The sequence below is a fragment of the Strigops habroptila genome, chromosome 7, assembly GCF_004027225.2.
Source record: "Strigops habroptila isolate Jane chromosome 7, bStrHab1.2.pri, whole genome shotgun sequence".
In the NCBI taxonomy this organism is placed as follows: domain Eukaryota; kingdom Metazoa; phylum Chordata; class Aves; order Psittaciformes; family Psittacidae; genus Strigops; species Strigops habroptila.
This window is the reverse complement of record NC_044283.2, coordinates 12,987,199-13,002,440: the sequence shown is the minus strand read 5'-3', so window position 1 is coordinate 13,002,440 and position 15,242 is coordinate 12,987,199. Positions and strand designations below refer to the sequence as shown.

At 39.4% G+C, this 15,242-nt stretch overlaps 1 protein-coding gene across 13 annotated transcripts in view; it reads right to left on the bottom strand.

Annotated features, from left to right (window-relative positions):
• C7H4orf50 (chromosome 7 C4orf50 homolog) overlaps positions 1-15,242 on the bottom strand; it is an 83,176-nt gene that overhangs the window by 33,421 nt on the left and 34,513 nt on the right. For 10 of the 13 annotated variants that reach the window (XM_030491390.1, XM_030491398.1, XM_030491389.1 and 7 more), the window contains 2 exons: positions 14,450-14,689; positions 12,936-13,340 (listed from right to left, as the gene is read on the bottom strand). In XM_030491390.1, the coding sequence (XP_030347250.1) occupies positions 12,957-13,340; positions 14,450-14,689 (624 nt within the window). In that variant the 3' untranslated portion in view covers positions 12,936-12,956. Of the gene's footprint in view, positions 1-12,636; positions 13,341-14,449; positions 14,690-15,242 lie in introns of those variants that run through there. The other 3 variants (XM_030491388.1, XM_030491397.1, XM_030491393.1) reach the window with 2 other exon arrangements.

Genomic DNA, 15,242 nt, shown 5'->3' with positions numbered 1-15,242 from the left:
CTGATGAACTAAATATGTGCTAAAGAATTAAGAATATATACAGATTTATAAAACAATCATAAGAATTGAGAAACAGGGATTCATGTTCTAATCTTTGTCCTGCCTGACACACATTTGCCCATTTTCCTTCTAATCTTTCCCCCGTAACACAACTTCATCTCTTGTTCCACCAACCTCTTTTTCTGCTCCTGGATGGATTCTTGTTTCCACCATTTCTTCCCTTACACCTTTTTCACTCTCTCTCCTCATCTCCTTTAATATGAATTTAAAAGAAACACCTTTAGCCAACACAGCCTGCTAGGCTTAAATCCTTAGTAATTTCGCTGTGACTTGTGGACTTCTTGAATAATCACGTCATGTCACCAGAAACCTGACCAACACTCTTTTTCATCACTTCCTGTCTCTGTGAGAGTTTAGGAGTACTCTGAAGGAAATGGACAGCCAAGCCAGCCTGGAATTCAAGCTAAATCCCTTATTTCCAGCCACAAGAAATCTCAACACTTCACAGCAGAGAGAAGGTCTGGTTTCACTGTACTGGGAAAACCTCGTGCTTGGGGAGCTGCCAGGGAAGGTCTGTTGGGACCTCCCTTCCCACACGGGAGGCACATCAGATGCAGGCTGCGAAAGAGCCAGGTGCCTTCCTACCAGCTGCCTGTGACATGGCTCTGTTCACTGGTGCAGATTGTTAAAGGCAGAACAAGAAAAATAAAGTATTTTCTTCAAGTTAGGAATTGTGCTTGTTGTTTGGATTGCACATCCCAAATGTGTTATTGCATGGATACATTTTAAAGCAACCACGTAAGCAGCCACAGCTTGCTCTCTTTCAGGTTACTTGTGTCCAGCCTGAACATTACCAACAAGCAGCAGGGACAGTGCAAAAAAATTAAGCATTGAAATCCCAAATTCGTAACTCGCTGATGAAATATGTGATGCCAAGGCATTGAAATCCTCTGAGAACCAGGCTGTAACTGAACTTTAATCAAATCAGTGTAAGCTTCCACTGAAATTGGAATGTAATCATCCTTCACAGACTTCTTTAGATCACTCAAGTATTTGCAAGCTAGATGTCTCAATTTACAGCTGTTTGATAAATATGAGAATTAATAACAATTCCAGGTGCAAATGCTAAGGAGCAATTGCTGCTAAAATCACAGTGCTGGTGATGAATCAGCGCATTTGGAAGCCATCCATGCACTCATAGATCTGATGTTTGCTCATAGAGCAAATGACTATCAGTGGCAGCAAGAAAATTCTGTTCTAACTCTGAATAATTCTGCGAATGAACTTCCAGTCGAGCTTCCCTGGGCACACCTACAACAACAGCATCCCCTGGGGATGCTGGGTGTGTTAAAGCAAAACTCAAACTCACTGCTGAAAGAGCCCAGCAAGTCACACCAAACCAAGAGAGAGAGAATAAGCAGTACCTACGGACTACTACTAAGAAGAGGATGAAATAGGTGTTGCCCGAAAACATCAAGCATTGAGTCATATCCTTTTCTTAGTTTTTGCCCCTTTCCTTGGCTCTATGCAGTCACACAATATTCCATTTCTGCAGGACTACATCACATGGGTTTGCCAAAGGAAAGAAAATTCCAAGCTTGTTTTTCATAAAGAAAATAGGGTTGCCCTCTTAAACTACAACTAGCAAACCAGCAATTCCTGCTGCTCCTTCCTCGATTATGCACAGGGATATTAGGAAGAGATTTCAGTACTTTTCCAAACATTTTAGACACAAACACCTACCAAAAAAAAAAAAAAAATTATGATGCAGATGACAGAATTGCTTTTCAAATAAAAGTATTCCAAGCAAAAAGCACCAGTGCCAACATGCTTATTGTCATGGTACCTCATGACTTCTGGGCAGCAGGAATCCACACTGGAATGACTGTGCTCAGTGAGGGGAACAAGGTGCAGGCCTCGCCGCCCAGCCAGGATGCCAGAGTGGAGCATCTCCGACCTATCCCGTCTGATACACAAGTCTTCTTGAAAGCTACTCAAATGGCCCAGGCTGCCTCAGGCAAAAACATCTCAAACAACCCAAAAAAAAGGACAAATAGGAAAAAACTGCTAAAAATGCACAAGATCCAGCAGTGGAAAAATGCAGCAGTGGAAAAAATGTAGCATTAACCAGTGTTACCTCATTGTACTAAGAAAATAGTTCCTCTTTGGTTAACCGAATGACATTATTATTATAATAATTCTTCTAATGTTTAATATACTTCACTGTTCTAGAGAGAGGATCCTGAGATAGAACTTGCTTAATTTATGACACAGATTGCATGACTTGGATCCCACAATAGCAGGGAGTCGCACTTACAGAGCTGTATTCCTCCAGCACTGTCAGGCCTAGAGGAGCAATGATTATTTTGGTATTATTACAGCTATCTTGCTTTCTGCTCCCTCAAGCAAAGTTTCTTTTTTTTTTTTTGTAATTTAACTAGCACCTATCTATATAGAATAATAGGGGTCTTTCCCCTTTCTTATTGATTGGGGGGGTGAGGGGGCGGGAATAAAGAGGATATTCAACTCCCATCCCAACACAATCAGGAATTAAGACTTCTTAGAGGGTCTGAATAAAAGGAAAGATGAACAACATGTTTGTTAGATGTAATAATGTATGCCCATATGGAAAAAAAAAGCTAAACTGTCCTTTTCTGTGAAAGAAATTGAACAGATTGCCTAGAAAAAGGCAGCTCTTGTTCCCTTTACTGAGGGAAGCAAATGCCATCCAGATGGAAATCATCAAATGGATCAAACAGCTACATTTTATTCCCAAATGATCTTTGTTCTACTTATCACTCATTATACCAGGAAAACTCTTCTTCTTATAGCCCACGTGGAGTCAAAAAAGTATAACTTATTGTAAGCTCGTACAAAATATTCCGTATTCAAGGTTTCCCTGAGGAGATATTGATCTTATCACGCAAAAAGGGGGAGAAGAAAAGTGTCCTTCCTAATGGGAACATTAATTTAAGATCTCTGGAATCTGTTAATTCCCATTAAGCCCAACACGTGACTGAGGCTTACACTGTCCTTGTGGTGCAGCAGTCAACTCTGCAGCCACTTCCTTATGCCTAGGGTGATGAAAAGCCTTTTCAACAGTTGTGTTGCTTGCCAGGTTTTACAGAGGTGAATGCTACCAAGTCCCTGTGAAACCACCTTGAGGTTCTTCAGCTACATTTATTCATACTGTCCCATGGGTAAATATTTCAATTGGAGATTTACACTGAATAAACCCAAAATTTAAAAACACCAAAGAATCCTCATCTTTTGCCCTATGTGATTATATATGACATGTATAATCAAACTCCATAAGTTAGGGGATATTTTCGAAGACATAAGATAAGGGTTTTTTGGGGATTTTTAAGTCTTTCCAACTAAAGTGGAAAGGTGATGAAATCTGGATACCTAAAAATCCTTCTTACGACTTTGAAAGATCTCCATAAGGTTTTATGTGGTAAAAATCATGTTTGTTTAAACATTTCCTCCTATAAATTTCTGATTATATTTATCACTTATCCCATTGAGCTCTATAAGATCTGGCTGTATATTTTGTTATAATATGATTTTCTTTTAGTCTGTAAAGCTACAGCAGCACAGGTACAGTCATTTATGAGAACATAAAACTGTTAACAGCTGTGGCTGAGTGACAGGATTAGATCAAGAACATCTAATCTAACTGGGCCATGTAATACTACCTTTTATTTCACATTAATCATTGAACATGAGTTCAACTTGTGTCACAGGTCTATCAGCTGGGCCTATAAATGAGGCAATAAATTAGAAGCTGATTTTTTTAATGCTATGGTCATTCACAGATAACACAGAGTTCAGCTGCAGCAATCCAAAACCACAAAGGATCCCAGGGCTTTATGTACAGAAGGCAGCAGTGCAGTCCCCCAGGGCCTGAAGGCTGTGTGACTGATGTTTTATTCTCTTTGAGTGTCGATGGATGGGTGTCAGCTTTGGGATGGCTGGAGATGTAATGACTTTGCTGCTAAGGGAAAACACAGCAGGTGCGCTAACTGTGGGAGCTATATAAACTCTCTGCCAAGGGACAGAAGGGAGGGGAGACCCCTATGCCAAGGATGTCTCAGTGTAAAGCAGACAGGTGGAAATGGAATTCCTTCCACTGATAATTAAGGAGATTGGCAAGCAGATTCAGATGTTTTGTATGACACTGTATCTTGACAATTAGTTCCAAAACAATTGTTCTGGAGTGGGAAGGAGCCCCCAGTGTTAAGCTTCCAGAGTATCCAGCTGAGATGCACAACTCAAGGTATTGCTATGACCTCTGTTCGACAGAGAGCTCAAAATCAGTAATTCACAGCAGGACATTTATCATGACATTTCAAAGAAGTCTTACAGACAAGACAACCTCTTCTGAGGGAAAAGCCAGTGTAGGAAACAAAATATGAATGTTTTTACATTCAAAAAGGGTCAGATTTATCCACAACAGAAGTTATTACTCCTAATAATACTGCTAAGGCAATTGTCTTAGTCATATCCCATTTGTCTATAAAAGGTTTAATTTACAATGCACCCCAGTACTGCAGAAGAAATTATGTTATTTAAAAATAGAAAAGGAGTGTTTATTTTCATGTTAGAGTTTAGATTTTTCTTTTTTTCCCAAGGACTAATATTAAACTGAGGCAGAACCTTCTTCTCAGAATGGTTTATTAATCTGAAAGATGTGTCTTGACAATCACATTACTCTCTCCCTAGCATCCAGTTTACCAGTGCAAAGAGCAGCACTTACTCTTAGTGGACATGTCATCTTCTGGAGACTTGCAGGAATTTGAACTATTGCTTTTAATTTAGCAGCAGCAAAAAATACTTCCCTCCTTTACACTCTGTAAAGCTCCCAAAGGAAGCATACCAACAAGGGTTTGTTTTAATATCACCTTACCTAGGACACAGAAATTAAGAAGAACACCACAAAAGAGGTCAGAAGCCCTCTAAAGGAAACATGTGCTTGCATGATTTCCCAGAAGAATGGCAGCACTGCAGGTACTAATCCACTGAAGAAAACTCTCCACAGCCCAGGCTGAATCCATGTGTTTGAACATACTATTTTCTAAGTTTTTGCCCTCTCTTCTGCATTGTCCTATTTTACACTGTTCAAGGAGAAGCACACAGAACTGAAGAGGAGTGAACATTTCATAGATCAAAATCAGTGAATCCAGCTTATTTTTATGCAAACGCTCCCAAGTATTAGCACTAGACCCAGCATATGCTCAATGCCTCATTTGATGAATATTGTCTCTGATCTCCTGGGGGCTCAGGAGAATTTGTCAGATCAACAAGGCTTCGGATCTACATGCACATTTTATTTCCTACTTAATGTATTTATAAAATAGTACCTAAACATCTTACAGTGAATCCAGAGTTGGTGACTACAAATTAAGACAAAACTATATAATTAATCCAAGGTATAAGTACAAAGGAAAAGTCCTCAGGCAGAACGTTCGAAAAAGAACTAGTACGGCTCAAAAGAGAGGTTCCCAAGTGTTAATGTCCATTATCTCTTACAAGAAGGTTAGTCCAGTGTTCATAACACCTACAACACTGGAGGAAGATTTCAAGCCTTTGTCCTGCTAGGCACTACCAGATTGCCACAGCCAAGTCCCATATGATATGATCACATTTACCACTAACGTAGTTTGGGTGTGAATCACCTTCCCTTTCTTCTGCAGTGTAGACTTGACATCTGAGGCAGCCCCCCTTCATACATCTTTATAGTCAGTGAGTTGAAAGGGCACCTCTGTAGTGCAGATCATCTTGCCTATTTTATTATGATAACATGAATCCTGTCCTGTACATCAAGTGCTGATTTCTCTTTATGATTGCCAGGGACCCCAGAAGACTTAGGCTTATACATGTTCCCAGGAATCCCATTTCCTAGAGCATGAACTAGGCTTAGTTCCTAAACACATAATAACAAACTCCCTGCTCCCAGGCAGACATATGACAGTCACTGCTGTGAAGGTCTGCAGTGTTGGCTGAGCTGTAAGCACTAAAGAGCTTAATTCTGTAGCCTAGTAAAGTTGTCGTGTCACCTGAGATGAACCAGGAAATGTTGTGTCCACATGCAAAAGTCAGTGCAAATCCCAGTCTCACAGAGAAATCTAAAAGAGGGGCTACCGGGCTGTGCTGTTCTTGGAAAGATGCAGATGTCAGATATAACAAGCAGTGATTTTGTCTGGCTCTCCTAAGCATCATCACACAAGGCACTTTCTGTTCTGAACCCAGTACAGACCACCTAACATCCTTGTCCACACCAGTTGCAGCTTCATTTCTTAGCTTTCAAAAACTTGAAGAGGATATCATCTCCAATACCCTCTCCAACACTCACTCAGGGCCAACCATTTGACATACACCATTATTCCCCCAGAACTTCTTGCAGAGCTCCCTCTGTGGTCACCTGCTTTTTAGCAGGTTCATTTTGAAAGAAATGTGTTCAGAGATTTACCACTTGAGCAGCCACAAGGACATGTTGGAGTAGATGGCAATTTCTATTGTGGATAGGAGGCAGTGGGGTAAATTAGGGGATGAGGTAAATTAGGGGATGAAACCTCTGCAGCCATCATAAAAAACACATGACCAAGACCTCTAACTCCCAGCTCGGACTTAGGAATTGTCCTCCATGAAACTATGTCTTAATTTAGCATTGAAAATGTTCAATGTGCTGTTAATGAAAGTTCTTTAGTTGGATCTTGGCTTCTTTACACTTCTGCTCACCAGCTATAGCATACAGACAGCATAGAAGGTATCAAGATCATATAGGAGCCATATAAAGTATATTTCTTTTTTGTTTCTGTCCAGTTCATGTACATCAGACAACATGTCTGCTCATCTATAAACCACTGTTTGCAAAAGATCCACTGTCCACGAAAGATCTCTAACTAACTGTTCATTCAGAAGCCACATCATCTTGGTGATCATATCCAGCACAGAAAAGGTATGTAAAATTGTAAGGGTGTCAGAGATAAGCAAACCTCAGCCCCTCACTATCCCCAGAGTAGCTACATGATGGTGTGCAGTTTCTGCTACAAATCAGCTCCTCTGAGGAAAGAATAGCCTTGTTCCCCCCAGGAAAAGCTCCCTTCACAAACAGCCACAAACTACCAGTGCCCTCCAGCTAGGCAGCCTCACCCCTAGATTTTAAAGCCCACTCAGCTGAAGAGGCTGTCTGCAGATAGCTGGAAACAAAGATGTGGCCGCTGAGGGATGGAGTCCCCTGCCCACAGATGGGGAAGCAGAGAGGCAGCACCCAGCAGATGGTGGGGGCAAAGGCGGGCAACAGGAGATGGCCATGTCCTCTCTTTCTAGCTGTGGCTTTCACTAAGGGTCAGAAAGAATCGCTTGCGACTTTCAGCCTTGGAGACGCATTACAAAAATCAGCAATGTGCTCCAGCAGCTTCCCACTTAAAGAAAGCTTTGCCAGGCAGCCATATGCTGAGGCCACAGCACTTCAACGCTTCTCACTTTGTCCAAATACGACTAATACAAGTCCAATGCAAGTAAACTTCAAGGAATCGTTTACTGAAATTTCCCTTTACTCCATGTTCCCACACCATGACCAAAAATGCAGTGACCAGGCAGAACAGAAAACATCTTAATTTCTGAGTAACTGCTGATTAAGTGTTCCCCGTAATCCACCAAAAAAAACCCTCTCTCTCCATCCTTAGACATTTGACCTGGTTCACTAATGGCTTGAACATAAACACAGTTTCAGTGTCTGAGAAATCAGGCTTACAGCTGCTCTGGATCACCAGACTGAAACTGAGCTGCTGTGGCACCCTGGTGAACCTGACCCATCATCTGTAATAAGATCCTCTAGCTCTTTTGTTGCCTTCCCTCCCTCTTCCCCCTCTTAATTTTAAGAGCTGCTTACTTCACAAATCATAACTTTTTCTCCTAAGAACTTGGCACACTGTACTGATCTTTCCAAAAGCAGATAGGTTATCATGGAATCATAGAACACCAGGTTGGAAGGGACACCAAGGATCATCCGGTCCAACCTTTGCAGGTAAGCATGACCTAGACTAGATGTCCCAGCACCCTGTCCAGCTGAAACTTAAAAGTGGAATCCACCACTTCCCTGGAGAGATTATTGCAGTGGCTGGTTGTTCTCACTGAAATTAGAAGAACTTTCCTCTAGTGTCCAAATAGAATCTCTCCAGGAGTAACTTGTACCTGTACCTCTCTTTTCCATGTGACTACCTGTAAAAAGGGAGTCTCCATCTTCTTTGTAGCCACCCTTTAAATACTAGAACATGGTGATAAGGTCTCATTTAGCCTTAAGTGCATGAAACATATTGCATGAAATACAACAGTGGCTACAGTTCAAGAGATCTTTAACATGGGTACAAGTCAGTCTAGCTTCCTTTGTGGCATGACATTTTCCCTAGTGATGCCTAACACCTACCCAGTAAAGGCTCAATAGTTTATTGCATGTAAAAGCAAAACAAAAATTATACAACCGCTCATCTTTTTTCTTCCCCTCTTTCAGCAGCAAAAGAGACAATGGGGAGCTGAACTGCTATACGGCAAGTGTCCCCCACTGGCTTGGTCCCACTGTCATCTGTACTTGGGCTGGCAAGGTAGGGCGTGCAAGTGAGTTTCCTTCCCATGAAAACTAGATTATTTGGGAAAGGGAAAACAGATTGACACATACGTGGATTTTAACCTGCAGTGGAGTCAAGGTACAAGCAGAACTTCCACTGCATAGTCTTAATTTTCTCTTAACTTAAGGTTTAAATTCAGTCTTTAAAACAATAATTACAAAAAAATAAATAAAATCAGTCTTTTCTCATATCCCTACTTCTATTAGCAAATCCCAATGGAGTGAAGAAAAAAAGAAGAAAGAGAAAGATCTGCAGAAAGTTACTTTTCCCTATTATTTTATAGTGCCTTTCTTTATGCCAAACCCCATGCAATTATTCATATATAGATATATATATATGCACATAAATATTTTATACATATTTATATGAAAATCAACTCATTATTCTATGGTTCACCATTATCCTGACTGATAGGATCAAAGCCATAAACTGGGGAAAGATAACATTCCCAGCTAAAAGTAATAGGCCAAGGTTTCTGAAATACTCCATTTTCTCTCCTAGCCCTTCCTGATCTCTTTATTCCCAAGAAAAAGATACTGCAAGAAAGATGGACTTAAGTCAATTCTACCAGCTGCCTGACCTGCTGAGAATACAGTTGTACTAACAGATATGGGAGTTTCTTGGTTTAATCAGATCTTAAGAGAAAGGTCTGCACTATGGAAATCTTTCATGCATTATCCGGTTTTCATTAGGAGTTCTAATATCCTTCAGCTTAAGGGCTAAATTAAAAGGCTGTTACTTTGCAGATATTAGATAGTGCTTTTACAAATCAGAATTGCAACCCAAAATGTATAAACAGGAATTACTAAAGACTACTGAAAATTTAATTATAGGCAACTTGGTTTTGTTCTGACTCATACAAATATCAGTCCTGAGAATTGAAATGAGTTACCATGGGCTGAGCATCAGATCTGATCCCCAAATCTCCTTTGCACATAAAAGCTTTTCGTAGCACAGGATAAGCAATAGATGGTAAGTGGCAGGCTTCCAGAGCAAGCCCGCCGCATTTTCTACAATTGTTTAATCTCCAGGAGAACCTGGAGTGGACATTGGCATCATTCACTTTAAAGACACTGAGGTTTTGATTGTCAGATTCCAATTCCTCCTCCAAACTACTCTACAGTGCATTTGTAGCCTCAGGTACACCACAAGTTTCCTTTTTATCTTTTACATGGCCTTCAAAAAGCACTATGCACCTTTCAGGTTACTACTTCCATGTATCTAATTTACATTCTATATCTAAGAAATAATTCTGTTAAAACTAAAGAGAAAAAAGGCAACTTTGCTGCTAAAATGAGATATTTTGACTTTAGTACTGGGGAGTTCAAGTCTTGAAAAAAAAAGAACTGGGCAAATATTGCCGAAATATGTTAATAAAGACTCATTTGATATGAACTACTGATCCTAGCAAATAATTTTCTGTGCTGTTTCAAACAAGTTCTTTGTAAGTGAAAGGGTCTGAATGGGAAGCAGGCGCAGTGAGCATCTGTCAGCAGGAAGCACACTGTCCTCCAGCTTCCTTCCAATTGTCCTGATCATCCAGTCAAGTACTGATAATGCCATTTGACTCAGATGGGTCCATGGATGACAAACAGCAGACCACAGGTGATTCAACATCAGTCAACTGTTCAGATGTGTTCTGTAAGCACATTGCTACTGATCACCCTCAATTTCAAAAACACCCAAATCATTTACAGAACAAGGGGCAATATTAATTATTCTATATGAGTTACTCAGCAAATTCAGACTCCCAAAGGACCTCAGTTGGCAGGACACCAATATATGAACCATCTGGCCTGCCACTGTACATCTCGGAGCTAGTCTCTGTAAATGACTGTATTCAAAGAACTTGAAGGACCTTGTTTGATGGTGCAGTGCATCATCTAATCTTTTTGTACATCAATTATCACATAATTATTTCACACAATCTGAGTATCACTTCTCATTTGCCTGTTCAGTAGTGGAAATAAATGGAGTAGGACAGAGGTTTGAAAAAGAAAAGCTTTAGATGACCCACTCCAAACGGATTGATGTTAATCTCTTAGTATTCCTCCACTTAAAGCTCGACAGTGTCTAAAACCTCACAATTTTCCTTAGGAGAAATGAAAAGGAGCTGAAACATCTGGTCAAATAACTGTGATATCTGCACATATTTAAACAATGCTTTGTAGTAGAAAGAATGAATGTCTTAAACATTAAAAACACAAGGGGCTAGAGGTTTTTAACTGAAATTGTGACTTCTGAAGCAAAGTTATAAAATGCCAGCACAGAATTCATTTGCCTGAGGAATTGTTTGAGTCCATTTTGCATTACAGTGCTTCAGTGCAGGTAATATGTCTGTGAGTGTTTGTTCCCCCATCTACACCTCTGTGTGTCTGCAGCCCTTGTTCAGGAAATTATTAATTCCAGCAGGAGGAAGAATGGGACCAAATAAATAACCTAATTAGCTTAAAATGAAGCCTGATAGTTTAAAATAAACCACACTTGTCTCTTATAGAAAGAGAATGGACTAAGAAAGGCTTAATTTCATGGTAAGTTACTACGGTCCCAATCACAAAGTAGATAGCTGCACTAGGATAACAAACACTTATTATCTTATTATTGCAGGATATTATTATTAATAGCCTCACTATTAGAACACTTCATGCATTACGCCTGAACTACCAGGTTCTGTATTTTACTGTCATCAAGATAAAGCTCAAAAGAAGTTCTCACAAGTGCTAATTCTTATACCATTATTTTCTCAATATAAAAGTTTTACCATGTTAAATATTTACAAGTGGTTTTGCACATCAAAATATCTTAACATTTGAGAAGGTAGCTGGTGGCTCGGTACCAGGTATATCTGCCTTCAGAAGCGCTGGCCAGGTATTAAGAAGAAGAGAAAGACACATGAAAGCAGAAGCCCAGATTTTGGAACCTCACTGGTGTCTCCTCTGCTTAGACAGTGCTGTAAAACATCACTTCCAGGGGCTATTTCCCTTGGCATCTGATGTGTATTTTCTAAGGACATGTTGGATGAAGACCAATTCAGTTACTGCTGTAAGCAATTACCCTGCCACCTTACTGAGCAAATGAAAATGAGTTTCCTGCAATAAAGTGTGAGTGTGTGCATTAATATTTCTTCAAAACCAGTCATTTTGTTTCTAGCTTCCGAAAAGCAACATCAAAGTAATCACATACTATGAACCAACTGGGGTAATCAATGGAGGCAGAGGAAAAGCACAGGAACAGCGCCACGTATTACTGTGTGTTAAAAATGCCATTTTCTAATAAAAATAAAGACTAAAAATAAAGATAGCTGGGAGATGTGAGTGATGGATGTTTTCCAAAAGTATTAACTCTGGTGGGATCCCAAAATAAATCAGTGTTTTGGGGAATTTATAACAATGGTAAGTTAAACTTCCCAGAGTCAATAGGTGTTAGTGCACACATGCACCTGCACAAACACACTTTCCCCTCCTTCCTCCCATAACATAGATCCGTTAAAGGTTCATGCAGCCCAGACCACAGCTATTTCTGAGCCAGGCTATGAGGAAGTGCTACCACAGCTGTGCTAGCGCAGGTGGCCTGGCACCACATCCGCTTCTTCCTATTGTAGGTGTAAGGGTTTGGCAGCATAGGGTGCAGTCTGAGTCACCCGTGCCTTGAACTCAGATGTTACTGTACTCATGATGCCCAAACCATCACCTAAAGAAAGTGGCGAGAACATGTCCAGTAAAACTACTCAAGTTAAGCTGCAATTTGTTACTTAGGTTGCTATTTTACCACCCACAGGAATATACTGAGTATCCTGCCATAGGTCAGTAGGATCATTTTTTTTATTAAAAAAAAAAATTAAAATCCCAAGACAATAAACACTAACTGCAGAACTACCCCCCAATTTCTGTAAAACAGCTTTCTAGGAAGTCCATGACACCACATTTCCTTAAGTTCCAGAGGAAACACACAAGGCAGATGTTCTTTCAGAACTTGCCACTGCACACTGAAGAAATGGGTTACATGATAAAAGTAGAAGTGATTTAATAGATTGTTTTACAGTCTCAGTTAAAAGAAATGCATATCTTCTTAAACATGGTAAAAAGAAAATGCGGAGGCAGCCCAGCTACTGAAAAATCCATAGGTTTCAGTGACCTCAAATGTTCTAAAAAATTTTGATCATAAAAAGTATTATAGCTCTTTTTCATGTCAATTTTCCAGTCACCTCAAACTAGTTGCTAGGCCATGCTAACTAGTAAAATTTGTTTTTTTAAGTTATTAGTACTTTTGTAACAATGGGAAAATCACATTGCTAAGATGCTTTACCTTGTTTTATTTCTGCGGGTTTTATTCTTTCCCATGCAGCTGATTGCTCCCCACAGGATTTCGACCTTTATTACTTGCTGACAACACGTCTGACAAATAGCTTTTTGCTGTGGTAGCTGAGGTTGAGCCATCTGTTTTTTCTCTAGAGAACCATGCCTTATTCATAATGGCATTTTTCTGTTTCATTCCCTGGGGAATAGCACCTGCATGCTGATTTCCTATTTGACCCCAAAATACATCATCACATTTCGACAACTGATCCCTCCCCTTCGTGGCCCAGAAGGCACTATGCTCTGGTGACACCAGTGCATTCTTCATCCTTGACAGCAGAGGGGTTTCCTTGTGGATCATGGGCAGGTTGAAGTCAGCCTTCAGACTGGAGTTGGAGGAGACAACTGAAGGTATCTGAGGAGTAAAGAAGAGAAGAAAACAACCTCAAACATCCCAGTGTGTTTCTGTATGTCATATGGAAACAGGCCAATCTGTTTCTCATGGCTGATTTCAGCTGTAGCTTCCTATATAATGGTACAGTAGACCTGTTTCATCCTCTTGTGGGATTTAACTAAAGCTCATGTGACGTCTATAAAAAAATAATTCCTGAGTTTACAAAGATCGGGTCATTCAAAAAGCTACTTGCATTTTGCTGTCCGTAATAATTTTCTTGTATGACAATATTCTTATTGATCTTATTTATGTGTGATAGTGACAGAGAAAATGACTGGGAAACTGGGTTTGAACTGTCACATATATCCCCTGGACTAAATAACATGTTATCAGAATTCTGAGTTATGTCTTCGTTCTATAATAGATTTCTTGACTGAAAGGAGATTTCAGTATCTACCATGATTTTTTCAACTATTAATGCCAAAAGCAGAAACTATGCTGTTACTTCTTTTATTACATTTATTTAATCCATGATTATAAAGGAAAATTCAGTAGAGCAATATTTGTAAGTACTTGAGCTAACTGGCTCTGGTACTTGCATACTTGAATTTTGTTTCCATACAATTACGGAGAGGGTATGTTGTCTCAGAGAGGGTGAAATCTCCTGTGTGTTTAGTTTAGCAGCAGACTGTCACAAATGCAATTGCAATTGATCAGCTCTGTTCTTAACAGGATTCCTGCAGTTAATGGAAATTACTATAAAGAGCTTCAGGGCATAGGAATAATTGGATCACTGAAAATAAAAAGGAAGAAAAAAAAAGGTAGGACAAGATCAACATTTCATCCAACAATTTTCAAAGATGGTCTTATCAGAAAGTACACCTCGATGAAAGCAAAACCTTTTAATTATTTTTACAAGCCCCAAGCCATTCCTAAACAATGGGCAAGAAAATGCATTACGAATGCATTTTGAAATTAAAAGCATGAAGCGTTTATTATCATCAACTTGTTTAAACTAACAAACAGTTGTGCATCTCTGGAAGCGATCACATGTATACATGATCTATAAAATGACTGCCAAGAATAATAGCTTTCACTAAACTAAAAACAATGAGAAATTTTTTACTGACCTGGCAGTTTTTGCGATGGTTTTGTCTTAGCTCTCGATGCAAGGCTATGATCCTCTCTGGGCTTGTTAATTTTATAGAACCAGCATACACGTCAGGAGTGAAGCGAGAACTGTGGATGCTATCCACCTCTTGCTGAGAGTTTGCAGGTATTGACCCAGCCATCTCATTCACTTTGACATATGTCTTATGATCCTCTGGTTGTCCATGGGCCTGTGACTTATCTGTGGAAGAAGGCAGCATCTGCAAGAGAAAATAGCATTTTAAGAAATTCAAATTAAATGAAGTTTTCCAATACTGTTTATTTTGGATTAGTGGAAGCCACTTGGATGAATTCATGACAATAAATGTTCATGGAGATTCAATATAAATAAACTACCAAAATAAAAGATACTATGCCAATTATTTTAAATGTGAAGCATTCCTGCATCTGTCTAATAAGGAATCCTGTATTCGTCAATTCTTCCCCCAACAAAAAAAAACTTCTAAGCCTTAACTACACCTAAACTTTGCATCTGGATATTAAGAAAAATTAGATAAAAATGTAGAAAAAATTACTAATTTTAAAAATTGCCTCGTGTTAGGTTTCCTCTTGAAGAATCGCAAAATTTCTGATGTGATTCCTTCATACATATATTCTCTCATTCCACACTACACAACAAATTTAGGTTTTTCTACCTATGAATGCTCAAGAAAATTAAGCTGAATGGACTTCAAAAGTGTGTTAATTCAATTGCATGAACTCTCATACTCTCTATTCTAAATCAACATAATATTAATTCAGTCAATCTTATTT